The sequence below is a fragment of the Apteryx mantelli genome, chromosome 4 (genome assembly GCF_036417845.1).
Source record: "Apteryx mantelli isolate bAptMan1 chromosome 4, bAptMan1.hap1, whole genome shotgun sequence".
In the NCBI taxonomy this organism is placed as follows: domain Eukaryota; kingdom Metazoa; phylum Chordata; class Aves; order Apterygiformes; family Apterygidae; genus Apteryx; species Apteryx mantelli.
In genome coordinates, this window is record NC_089981.1 from 43,636,294 (window position 1) to 43,649,681 (window position 13,388).

Sequence of the window (13,388 nt, forward strand, 5' to 3'; positions counted from 1 at the left end):
GAAGATAAAGTGTGTGTTTTTGCTGAAAAAGTTTTTGAGCTGCACAAGGCACAGCAGAATAATTTGGCACCTCCATGCAATTGGGAGAATCTTGCAGAGTTTGCTAGTCAGCTATTAACTAGAGTGAGCAAAAGAGCGTCTGTTGGATTAACGTTACGGTGAAGTATGGGAAGCTATATTTCATCGCTGTTATGGCTGCAAGAACAAATGGTGTTTATACAGGGACCTTGGCAGTGAGAAAACAGTCATTAAACAGGAATTAAGGAGCTTGTCATCACCACTTCTTTTCAGTTACAGAAGGCAAAACCCCTCCAAGCCGTTTTTATTGGGCCCCTGTGAATTTGCAGTCAGCCAGGCCAGATGGAACTGAGTGGAGGAATGGAGTGGCTTTTTTTAAAACACCCTCCCCCCCCCTGCTTTTTGAGAGAGCTCAGCTTACACTGCAGGCATGTTCAGAGGTATTGCGCTGCTCTCTGTGCAAGGAGATTAATGTCCATTCTGTTGATGTTTGATGATATCTGGTGTGCCTTTGTGCAGGTGACCCCACGGAAGAAGTTCAAATGTCCAGAATGCACAGCGATCGATGGGTTATCGCTGGACCAGACACACATGGTGGAAAGGTGAGTGAGTACCCTTTATTTCACTGATGGCCTTGTTCTGATCCTTAGAATCTTATCCTGTATCTCATTAGATTAGGACCAAAATTGCTCATGGTTTATATTTCTGTAAAATACTAATTTTGAAAGAATGTCTCATGGATTTGATCAGCATAAATCATTCTCACAGAGGATGATGTGACACTGAAAAGTAGACAGCTACAAGAAAGGACTTCAGAAAGGTACCATTTTTAGCAGCTTTCCTGTAAAGCACATAGAACATACAGATGAAATTCAGGTTGTTAGTAGTACTTTCAATACAACATTTCCATTTCATCATGAAATCTCAAATGTAACAAATGTGAGAATTTTTTTTTCAGTCCACACAGTTCCTAGCTTACCAAAGAGTGTTTGACTAATATGGATATAAATTACTGATAATGTTATTGAATTTGTATGTTGTCTTTCCTCCAAAGGTTCTGAAGCACATTGCTTCTGCTAATGAAGTGCATTTGCCAGCACAATTTAATGTGGCATTTTTTAACAATGGTAGCATTATTATATTTTTGTGAGAATTTAATTTGGGAATGAAGTATGTATTTGGAAAGGCAGTGAGTGTTTAGAGTGAAATACTGAAAGTTGCAAGCATATGAGTTCTATTCCCTGCTTTACAGTAAAATAGCTTCCTAACCTTGACCAAGACACTTAACTTCCCCCTGCCTTAGCTTCTGAATAAGTAAAATAAGGGAAAGTTTGTTCACTTTTACAAAGCTGCTTGAGACCCTTGTTTGAAAAGGGGCTATCTGAGAATAAATGTACATATAAATTATTAGGTGGAATTTACCCAAGACCTAGGACTGACAAAGGCATTTCTCTGTAGGCTTCTCAGACTGTTGCATTCTCCTTGCAGGCTTTGAGAAAAATAATTTGCAGTCACAGAATTGATGGGATGGGTAAGCAAGGATAGCCATAGTGCTGGAAGACACCAGCAGAAGACGTAACAGTAGAAAACAAAACAGGCATGCATTACACTTCCGAGTGAGCTTTCTTCTCTCCTTCTCCACACTGTTCAGTGAGCAAATTTAAAATATTGTATTAATTGACCAGCCTTTTGCAACTTAAATGATATTATGTATTGAGCTGTATTCCATGAATGAATGCAAAATTGGTTAGTAGGTTGGGGGCTTATTTATGTATGTCTGCATGTATATACACACACACTACATAACACAAACATGCATAGTTTGGCTGATTGATTGTTAACCAAGTGTCACACCAGGCCTTGTAGAGTATAATCACCAAGGTTAGGTGACAAATTATTTAGACTGTGTGTATAAGAGTCTGGATTGAAAAGAAAAAAGAAGAAAAATGCAAGTCAAATGTAAAAAGTACTCCGTAAGATGGGAAAAAATACTCTGCAGAAAGCTTCTTAAGGAAAGACCAGGAAGCTTTGGAAATTTTAAATGTTAGCTGAAGAAAGCACGAGAGGATGTATTATATCTCACAGTTGTGCACTGGCTTACGGGATGGACTACCTGAACCCAGTTGAGTTTTCCTATGATTATACTAGTTGTATTACAACTGTATATAGAAATTTCAGTCATGAACTAGGATCTCATTAAGGTAGACACCATAAAAACAGAAGATGAAAAAGCAGTATTTGCTCCAAAGTGCATTATTGTGCTTGGTAAAGGTCATGTTTCCATGTCTATAACAATTTTTGTATCCTCAAAGTAAAGTGTCATTGACAGTTTATTGAGAACATGTTTTAACTGTTGCTTTGCTTCTCCCATATAGTTTCTGACAGTGGAGATAACTGAGGTGTGGGAAATGTTAGGTTGACGCAGATCCACATACTTTTATTTGCCCAGCAAAAGGAGTAAATGCTGGGAGAGAAGCTGGGTGCAGGAGAAAAACTGTAGGGATATACATTTTGGGTATATTCAGGTTTTGTTTTCAAGATCATTAATATAATGCTGAAACTAGATGCTAACACTTAACACCTTCTCACCCTGTGTTGCTCTTACTATCTACCTTCAGCTTATGGGATTTAGTTAAAAATCTGACAGGGTTTCTTTTTCCGAACCTTCTAAGCTAGCTGTTCATTTTAAGTAGATAGTAAATGACAGAAATTTCTAGGGCAAATTTTCCTTACTTAGCAGTGAGTAAGGCTCTTATGTCTCATATGTACATACTAGCTACCTTTTGTTCGACCAGAAGAGTAGCTGAATGGAAAAAGTGTATGATCCTTAGCATATTATAAAAGAACAACTTGTACAGGTAACTATGCAGTGGTGGGTACCTAGAACAATACTTGGGGTATCAGGCAAAGAGCCATAATCAGCTTCACTTGCATTTTCCCTCAAGTGCCCGACTCCTTGTTTTTTAGCCTTCAGAAATTGTGGCAGTTAGTTTGAGCTAGTTACAGACCCAGATATCCAGGGATCAACCTACTGGTTATGAAACAGTTTTTCAGGGTTGTCATGATCATGCATAACTGTTTAGCATTACGTTTCTGATTCAAAAATAGCGCAAAGATGCACAGCAAGCCACTGATGATTGTTTTGTAAGTGAAAAGAGTTTGAGATCTCAGTTGTGGAGATCTGTCCTGGAAAGATGTGTAACAAACCATTTCTCTTGGGCCCTTTGACACTCTCAGGAGTGACAAAGGAGTCACGGTATAGTCAAACTCTGTGTCTTACCTAAGAGATGCCTTTTTTTTTTTTTCTTTCCACCTATACTGAAGGATATTTACAGAGAATCATGGGAAAGCAAGCATTGCTATTCTTCTTGCTCTCTTCTCCAAGATAAATAAATAAAACTTCAGCCTCCAAGGTTATTGAACTCCATCATTAAAATACATTAACCAAAGAAAATTTTGAACCAAGAATCCCCTTCTTGCCCTAGGTTAGGCCTTTGCATCGGGTCACAGGAGAAGCTGTAGAAGGATCTCATAATGCATGTATTTACAGGGGGTGTTTAAGTAGCAACAAGTTTTCTGCCTTTAGCATCTTCATGTCTGGCTCTCAAAATGGAGAACTCTGTAAAATGCAGCCTAGAGGGCAACTGTGCGTACAGTAAATATAACAAAGGCTGAGCTGCTTCTGCAGCAAAGTCAACAGCAGTGCCTTCTTTAGGGTGAATAAATATTTATTGGAGTCAAAATAGGAAGATGTTCCCTTAATAAGCAAACTGACCAGGTAGCCTGTGGCCAAATGCTGCAGGTGCAGAGTTACTCTGCCAAAAAATATTTGGGTTATAAGCGAGAGGAAACTGATTAAGAGAGACCCTAACCTACTAGATTGGCCGCAAAGCTGATCCAGTGTGCCAGGGGCAACAGGGCTCTCAATTTCTCAGTTCACACTAATTTGATTCCTTGTTGAGCACAACTGCATGTTGTCAGCAGAGCAAGGAAAAAATGAATAATTCTTGGAAGCAAAGATGCCTCTGTTAGTATGAATTTGCAGAACTGTGAACACAACCAAGAAGAACATCTACCCTCCATATAAGATGACATGTCATGTTTTTTTGGCTTCCTAGCTTTGAATGTTTAATGTGCTAGATGTCTTTGCTGTTTTATATTGCCCTAAGGTGACAGATGCTTTGGAATTCAAGTCATTTAGCCCAGTGCAGGGGATGAAATTCTTGGAAAGAGGCAACTTTCCTTCAAACACATTGTGTGGCGTGTATGTGACACTTTTTTCATCTGAAAAAGCTGTTCCTGATTCTTGAATTTGATATTTCCTGAGGAGTAAGTTCTCTGACTCAGCCAGATGATTAGAACATACTTACTTTTCCATTTTTCATGTTGTCATTTCTTTAAAAGTGAAGTGGTTTCTTGTTGGTTAAAGGTATTGTACTGGTATGCTTGAACAGTCTTATCACCAGAATAAGTTCAACTACAGAAGGATTCCATCTTGCTATTTTCTCATAAGACCTCATCTTTGATTTATGAGTATAACCTTTGGAGGGAAGAGGTCAATTTTGTCTCCATTATCGATTTAGCTTTGTCTTTTGCTCTGGGGGTGCCACTTAGTTCCGGTTGTGACAATGGCTGCTATGATGTGGACACCTGCCCGCCAGGCAGAAGGCTGAGATAACTAATTCATTTCACACAGGCCACCAAACAGCTGTTACATTACAATGTCTTTCAGTCATTATTGTCACGGGCAGGATTTGAACCAGTAGACCAGAAGTAAAACGCCTTGTATTCCAGAAACCAGTGAGGGACAGCAGCTGTGCAAACTTCTCATGTACAGATCTCCCAGTGCATCTACCTCCTAGCCTGTGAACTTTGTGCTTTTCCTGCCACAAGACTTCTCCAGTACACACAACTTGGATTATAGTTTAGCCATGTTTCTGAAAAGCAACTGATGATTTGAAAGTTTGACCTTATCTGAAAATCAGATGGCTTTAAGGTATCTAATGTTGGACATCTAATGGAGCAACAGAAACCACTTAATATTCCTGGGCAAAGTGCTCCAGTACAGTTCTCCAGAACAGTACTTCTGTGCCAAGGGCCCAAGACTTACCCTTATGATGGTCTGCCTTGTTTTTGCAGACTTTGAACAACTACTTGTGTCTGTACACTTCAGTCTTGACTGATGGTTCCTTTGCAGATCTATGCTTCCCTGAGCAAAAAGTATTTGTGCCAGTTCTGGAGATTGTTTCCTGGTACATACAGTTTTTTACCTCTTAAGCTCCAAATTCCTTTTCATTTGTTTCCTAGTGCAAAGATTTGAAGCTGGAGTCAGGGTAGGAAGAAATATGAGGGGATGAGAAGGTAGCAGAAAGTGAGGTGTCTGCATTAGCTGGCCTGAGATCTTCTTGACATTGAATATTTTATTTAAATATCAGCAGTGAAGTCATTTTCTAGCTGCTTTGTCAGGCCAATAAAAAAAGCCTGGAATATGACCATTATAGCTTGAAAACAGCTACATAGAGATGTAGCACTTTAACAACTTGGGCTTTGGGTTTTTCGATCATTTAATTCCAAGGGAGCTACAGAATGGCTCAGAGGCTGAGGAATTAATTTTGAAAACCATATACTGTCCCATATACTTTAAAAGAGTGTTTGGGGCAGTCTTGAGCAGTCCTCATCACAAAACTGTCACACTCAGTTGGTATGATTGACCAGGTCTGTTCAGGAAAACTGTCCTGGAGCTGTAGTGACCTCCTAACCCTTAGAAGGGGTCAGGAGAGAGCGCAGTGGTTGGGGAGCGAGAGACCTGCTCTGGGACTGCCTGCAGCACAGGAGCTTCTGTAGTTGAGTCAAAGTACTCGTTGCTTTTTTTTATCTAATCCCTTCATTTGTGAACAGTAAAAGAATTGTGACCTGTTTCCTTGTAGCTGTCTATCACATTGATGTCTTGTGGACATCAATGTGTTGCCTGATTCTCAGCGTCTGAAGTTTTTAAAGCTGTTTTATAAAATACATAGCTAATGTTAGCTGAGCTAACAGCTCAGCTCAGCTGTTAGCTGAGGTGAGTTTAGTCCAGTTTTCAATGCCTTACTTTCACAGGTACCCTGCCTTTCAGCGAAAGAGTTAAAGAAGCAGTGTAAGGTTAAACATCTGTTTGCTTGTTTTTCTGAAGCACATCATTGTTCCCTTCTACAGCATTACTGACACCTGAGGTTATTAAAACTGAAAGAGTCATCAGTGGTTTGATCTGTTCTGTGCTGATGTGATGCCTTACTGCTCAATTTCTTTTAATTTAGACAAGGAAAATAAACTAGTTGGTTCCATTTTATAGTTCTTATTCGGCTTCACTTTTAAGTTATGGTACAGTTAGTGCTTCCTACACATTGGGGCACGTTTATTTTTGTGGGAAAAAATAGAGCTTCTGAAGAAGTCTGAGGAAAAAAAAAAAAGAAACATTTTTGTGGAATTCCATTCTCACAAATGCTTGTTTTTTGCAAAACCTTTGCTATGAGCCAAATTGACCCAACAGTGGCCCTTTAAGAGACATGTTGGCAGTTAATCTGTTCTGGTTTACAGCATGTACATTGCTTTAAGAATGACTGGAATTCTAGGGGGAGGGAGAAGGGAAGCTTTGACCTCCATGTGCACATGTGCTGCTGCCAGCATCCCCTTGCTCTTCTCTGTGATTAAATGGATAAATCAAAGAACACCAGCTTCTTTTCAGTTCCCTCTGCAGTGAGGCTCCCTTTTTATTTACTAGAAGCCAGCATGGCTGAAGTATTTCCAAGAACAGGAGGGAAGGTTACTGAGTTGTTTTTCTATCAGTAATTTTGGTGTGGGAGCTAGGAGACAGCCCAGTTGTTGGGGTTCTTAATTGCATTGCTTTCCCTTTCACCAGATCTGAATGCATCAATAAATTTGCCTCTGTCTTTGGGACCATGCCTCTGAAAGTGGTGGAGCACCGGGCTGACCCTGTCCTGTACAAAGATGACTTTCCTGAGAAACTGAAGAGCTTTCCCAATATTGGCAGCTTGTAAAGGCACCTGTGAGACAAACCTGTGTGCTGAAAGTCAAGACTGAAAAGGTGCTAAGAGGAATATGAGGTCCTGAAGAAAATAATGCAATAAAGTGGGTTGCATCTGAGGGAGATGGGAATTAACATTGTATTCCGGTGTATCAGTCCTCCCTTCACATTGCATGAATGTGTAATGGAAAGCTGAACAACTGCTTCTCTGTTGCATACAAAGGATTGAATCTATTCATGGGTCCTACCAGAAATGTCAAAACAAACACTTTTTCTCCAAAGGAGGCTGTGCACCTGCAAGAATAAAACAGAATCTCACTCTGTGGTCTGACTGGCATGACTGACCTCTTCTTTTGAATGTGCTGGAGCCCTCTTGGATGTGTAAGCATCCATCCATTTGAAGCAACTGTCTGCTGCTGTCTTTTGGAAGGAGCTTTTTTCCTATGGGATTGGTGGGCCTGTGTCTCCTGAGCTTAATTGTTGGCTTAAGTAACTGTGTAACAAATGGCTTTTTCTGCATAGTGAGACAAATGTTTATTTTTCACAACAGTAGCAGCAAAAATCTGTGTTTTGTCACATAACTTAAAGAACAAAGTATTTTATATTACTTGAAAATTATTTTAATGCAAGTTGGGACACATAGCAGCTAGGAGGATGGTCTTCGTTAAAGCACAGAGACCTGCAGGATAGAACTCCAATTGCTGCACCTCTTCTTTCTGCATAAATCTCAGGTTTTCTGCTGTGTTCGTACAAGAGAATGTGACTCAAGTGTCAAAATTAGTCATATTATAAGAAAAAGATGTATCTTTCAGTCTGACTGTATTTTTCCTTTTCATTATCAAAACAGAGCAGTCAGGTTATAGTCTTACATCATAGCCATACATTGGTGCAACAGCTGTGAATTAATGTTTGAACATCTGAGTCCTCTTCCGCAGTCAGTGTGTTGCAGTAAATTGAAGTAAAACACTTCAATTTACAAAAATTCCCAGTTCCAGCTTTGATGTGCAAGGATGTGTGTAGGTGCAAGACACTAATAATGTACACTTATAGATTAAACTCCTGTAAACTACCACTGTTGGAAAAACTGCTGGGTCTTGGCTCGCAATTTAACTAAAGAACCCATGGCCACAGGCTGCCACTGAAGCATACAGCTTAGGAAAGCTTTTAGAGAGACTTTAAATTTCTTATGAAAATTGGAATTGTTTCTCAAAACTGAAATTAACATGATTTAAAAATTAGATGCAGCAAAATTAGAAATAAAATTGCCCTGACCAAAGGACCTCTTGTCCTTTGATGTTAGAGATGATCCCAAGTTGGGCTGAGAGAGAAATCTTTCTGCAGGCTTCATGGGTAAAATGTGTGTTACCAGATAAGGGTGAATTCACCTTCTTTTGAAATCTCCCTTGCTGCCAGTTACAGAGATCTCCTACTCGATGGGCCGTTTTTCTGATACACTATGAGCAACCTTATTTCTCAGATTTTGCCAAAACCCCAAACAATGGGACAAGTGTTAGGCATCACAGTTCACCCCCTCTCCTAAACTGGATAGGCAGCAATGACAGAAACCAAATGAAAGTCAGGCTAGAAACAGGAAACATCTGCTCCTATTTGTCTCACCCCCACTAAGACTTATCTTATTGCCCAGTGCAGTGGATGTGCTGTGAATGAAAATCATATTGGAACAATAGTGCTGAGGGGATGCTTCACTTCATAACTCCCCTGGGATGTGCCTGTAAACTGCATCGTCCGATTCTCTGGGAACGTTTAATTACTAGTAAATTCTGGGGTTGTTTTTCAGTGTAGTCTTTGCTTCATTCCTAACTTGCAGTGGGAGGGGGTGTTCGGGAGTTAGGATAGCTTTTGCAGTGACAACAACTGCTGTCTGCACAGTGGGTATCACAAGATAGAGGAGCGCTTTGTTGCTGAGTATTTCTCCTTTGTAGTCCCTCATGTTCTTTCACATGAACTTTCTTTCTGAACCTTTCTGCTGGTTTATGTCCTGGTGCTTAAGCATCAAGAGATGCCAGTTTATTTCCCCTGCAAATTTTGCTTTAAAAGGGAAGCTGTGATAGTGTAGTAATCTGTTGAATTTTAACCTTGCTTTTGGGGCTGATCTGAGGTTGGCAGGCCTTAGCCAGTGTAATAGCATTGTAACATCTCCCTTACAAAAAGCTGTGAAGCTGCTGCAATTTCTTGGTTCTTTCTCAGTAAGCTGGGATTACACGTTTGCACAGAGTCTTAAGAGACACAGAGGATTTCAAATGGTTGCTGGAATATTTTTAGGTGAAGATAGCCTAACAAACCCTCCTGAACTGGTCTCTAGTCACAAGTTAGTAAGAGGCAACGGTTCCTTCTGTCTGCATCCCAAAGTATCTGGGCTAATTCCCCTTCCTCCAAATGCCCAGTGACCAGTATCTGTCATGTTTTGTCCTGTAGCATTTTACAGCTGCTTTTATATGGCAGTCTCATTTAAATGGTAATGTCTATCTGTTTTGTGTCATGGACAAAATTGGGCAATTGACAAATCTGTAAAATGCCCTTCATCCCCACCATGTTTATAATTGCGTTGGTTTTGATGCAAAATTTGTAAAAAATAAGATGTACCCGTATGTCTGATTTGGAATGGTTTTGTTTTCAGTCATTAAATTAAGATTGTTGTTAACTTTTCATTGTATATATTTTATCAAAAAAGGCTAATATTGTTATATTAAAAAGTAAATCTAAAGAGCATTTGTTGTATTTCACTTTCGGAGCTGCACTGGTGTACGTAAGGAACCATGGATGCATTTAGAGGTGAGAATTATGATAACAGGGTGTTTTGCTGGATGAATGTATGTTAAAGTTGAATATCCATAATGTACTTTAGAATGATATGGGATCCACCTCACGAGGCGGGGCACGCAGGTCTTTGCCAACAGGTTGGCCAACCTGGTAAGGAGGGCTTTAAACTAGGAAAGATGGGGGAAGGGGAGAGTTATAGTGACAGGGTAGTTGGCAAAAGACTGCTCAAGTCAGGATGCCTCCAACAGGTGAATGCAGCCAGGGAAGTGCGCATGGGATGTGGCTATGGAGGACCCTCTTGTATCCCTCCTGGGAAACCTGCATGCTCGATCACCTCCCTGAAATGCCTGTACACCAATGCACGCAGCTTGGGGAACAAACAGGAAGAACTAGAGATATCTGTGCGGTCGCAGGGCCATGATCTCATTGCCATTACGGAGACATGGTGGGATAGCTCGCATGACTGGAGTGCTGTCATGGATGGCTACGTGCTTTTTAGGAAAGACAGGCCAGGAAAGCGAGGTGGTGGAGTTGCTCTTTATGTGAGAGAGCAACTGGAATGTATTGAGCTGTGCCTAGGGGTGGATGAAGAGCGAGTCGAGAGCTTATGGGTAAGGATCAAAGGGCAGGCTAATAGAGGTGACACTGTTGTGGGTGTTTACTACAGGCCACCTGATCAGGAAGAGGAAGTCGATGAGGCCTTCTACAGACAGCTGGAAGTAGCCTCACAATCCCAGGCCCTGGTTCTCATGGGGGACTTCAACCACCCCGATATCTGCTGGAAAGACAACACAGCTAGGCACAAACAGTCCTGGAGATTCCTGCAGAGCATTGGTGACAACTTCTTGACACAGGTGGTGGAGGAGCCAACAAGGAGAGGTGTGCTGCTGGACCTCGTACTAACAAACAAAGAAGGACTGGTGGAAGATGTGAAGGTTGGGGGCAGCCTTGGCTGCAGTGACCATGAGATGGTGGAGTTCAGGATCCTGCGAGGAGGCAGCAGGGCACCAAGTAGGATCGCAACCCTGGACTTCAGGAGAGCAAACTTTGTCCTCTTCAGGGACCTACTTGGAGGAATCCCATGGGTGAGGGCCCTGGAAGGAAGGAGTGTTCAAGAGAGTTGGTTAATATTCAAACATCACCTCCTCCAGGCTCAAGAGCGGTGCATCCCTATGAGTAGGAAGTCAAGCAAAGGAGGTAGGAGACCTGCATGGATGAGCAAGGAGCTCCTGGCAAAACTCAACCAGAAGAAGGAAGTCTACAGAAAGTGGAAAGGGGGACAGGCCACTTGGGATGAATATAGGAACGTTGTCAGAGTATGCAGGGATGCGACGAGGAAGGCTAAGGCCCGTTTGGAATTAAATCTGGCTAGAGATGTCAAGGACAACAAGAAGGGCTTCTTCAAATACATCAGCAGCAAGAGGAAGACTAGGGAAAATGTGGGCCCTTTGCTGAATGGGGTGGGTGTCCTGGTGACGAAGGATGCAGAGAAGGCAGAGTTACTGAATGCCTTCTTTGCTTCAGTCTTTACTGGTCAGGCCAGCCCTCAGGAACCCCAGACCCTGGAGGCAAGAGAGAAAGTCTGGAGAGAGGAAGACTTTCCCTTGGTGGAGGAGGAATGGGTTAGAGATCATTTAAGCAAACTTGACACCCACAAATCCATGGGCCCTGATGGGATGCACCCACGAGTGCTGAGGGAGCTGGCGGACATTATTGCTAAGCCACTCTCCATCATCTTTGAAAGGTCATGGAGAACAGGAGAGGTGCCCGAGGACTGGAAGAAAGCCAATGTCACCCCAGTCTTTAAAAAGGGCAAGAAGGAGGACCCAGGAAACTACAGGCCAGTCAGCCTCACCTCCATCCCTGGAAAGGTGATGGAGCAGCTCATCCTGGAAGCCATCTCCACGCATGTGGAGGAAAAGAAGGTGATCAGGAGTAGTCAGCATGGCTTCACCAAGGGGAAATCATGCCTAACCAATCTGATAGCCTTCTATGATGGAATGACTGGCTGGGTAGATGAGGGGAGAGCAGTGGATGTTGTCTACCTAGACTTCAGCAAGGCTTTTGACACTGTCTCCCATAGCATCCTCATAGACAAGCTCAGGAAGTGTGGGTTAGATGAGTGGACAGGGAGGTGGATTGAGAACTGGCTGAATGGCAGAGCTCAGAGAGTTGTGCTCAGTGGCACAGAGTCTAGTTGGAGGCCTGTAGCTAGCGGTGTCCCCCAGGGGTCAGTCCTGGGTCCAGTCTTGTTCAACTTCTTCATCAATGACCTGGATGAAGGGACAGAGTGCACCCTCAGCAAGTTTGCTGACGATACAAAACTGGGAGGAGTGGCCGATACGCCAGAGGGCTGTGCTGCCATTCAAAGAGACTTGGACAGGCTGGAGAGGTGGGCAGAGAGGAACCTCATGAAATTCAACAAAGGGAAGTGCAGGGTCCTGCACCTGGGGAGGAATAACCCCATGCAGCAGTACAGGTTGGGGGTTGACCTGCTGGAAAGCAGCTCTGCTGAGAAGGACCTGGGAGTGCTGGTGGACACCAAGTTAAGTATGAGGCAGCAATGTGCCCTTGTGGCCAAGAAGGCCAATGGTATCCTGGGCTGCATCAGAAAGAGTGTTGCCAGCAGGTCGAGGGAGGTGATTCTCCCCCTCTACTCAGCCCTGGTGAGGCCACATCTAGAGTACTGCGTCCAGTTCTGGGCTCCCCAGTACAAGAGGGATGTGGCACTACTGGAGCAAGTCCAGCGAAGGGCCACAAAGATGATTAGGGGACTGGAGCATCTCTCTTATGAGGAAAGGCTGAGAGAGCTGGGCCTGTTTAGCTTGGAGAAGAGAAGGCTGAGAGGAGATCTTATCAATGTGTACAAGTATGTGAAGGGAGGGTGTCGAGAGGATGGGGCCAGACTCTTTTCAGTGGTGCCGAGCGACAGGACGCGAGGCAATGGGCACAAACTGAAACACAGACACTTCCATCTGAACATGAGGAAAAACTTTTTCACTGTGAGGGTGACAGAGCACTGGAACAGGTTGCCCCGAGAGGTGGTGGAGTCTCCTTCTCTGGAGATATTCAAAATGCGCCTGGATGCAATCCTGTGCAATGTGCTCTAGGTGACCCTGCTTGAGCAGGGGGGTTGGACTAGATGATCTCCAGAGGTCCCTTCCAACCTAAGTGATTCTGTGATTCTGTGATATAAAACAGAAAGAAATAGAAAGATCTACAGGCATTTTGTCTTTCCTGTAACTAGAATGGGGTGGTTGCGTTTGAAAGAGAAGTTTTCTCTGCACAAACTTATCCCAGTCACCTTTTTGGAGATGGTAGTTGTTACTCTAATTTTCTGCCAAGATTTGACAGTACAATTTGTCGTGGAGAAACAGGGAACAGATCCTTTCTCTTTCTGTGAAGACAGAGAGCAAACGTTGAAGAATCGTGCTTTTGAGGTTATGGACTTCTGGCCAAGTCGTCGTAATGGTGGAACCGAGCGTAGTGGCAGCGCCGTGTTTCCCTTCTGCTCAGAAGTGCTGCGGCGTGTCTCCTCCATAGCATGCTACAGAAGGGGCTGTTA

The 13,388-nt window shown here is 42.8% G+C and overlaps 1 protein-coding gene across 4 annotated transcripts in view; it reads left to right on the forward strand.

Annotated features, from left to right (window-relative positions):
* The window catches only part of EXT2 (exostosin glycosyltransferase 2), an 85,342-nt gene extending 75,638 nt beyond the window's left edge, over nt 1-9,704 (forward strand). For 3 of the 4 annotated variants that reach the window (XM_067296319.1, XM_067296320.1, XM_067296321.1), the window contains 2 exons: nt 538-620; nt 6,917-9,704. In XM_067296319.1, coding sequence (XP_067152420.1) covers nt 538-620; nt 6,917-7,055 — 222 coding nt within the window. In that variant the 3' untranslated portion in view covers nt 7,056-9,704. Of the gene's footprint in view, nt 1-537; nt 621-1,506; nt 1,669-6,916 lie in introns of all 4 variants that reach the window. The other variant, XR_010884143.1, reaches the window with a different exon arrangement.
* The last annotated feature ends 3,684 nt before the right edge of the window (nt 9,705-13,388 follow it).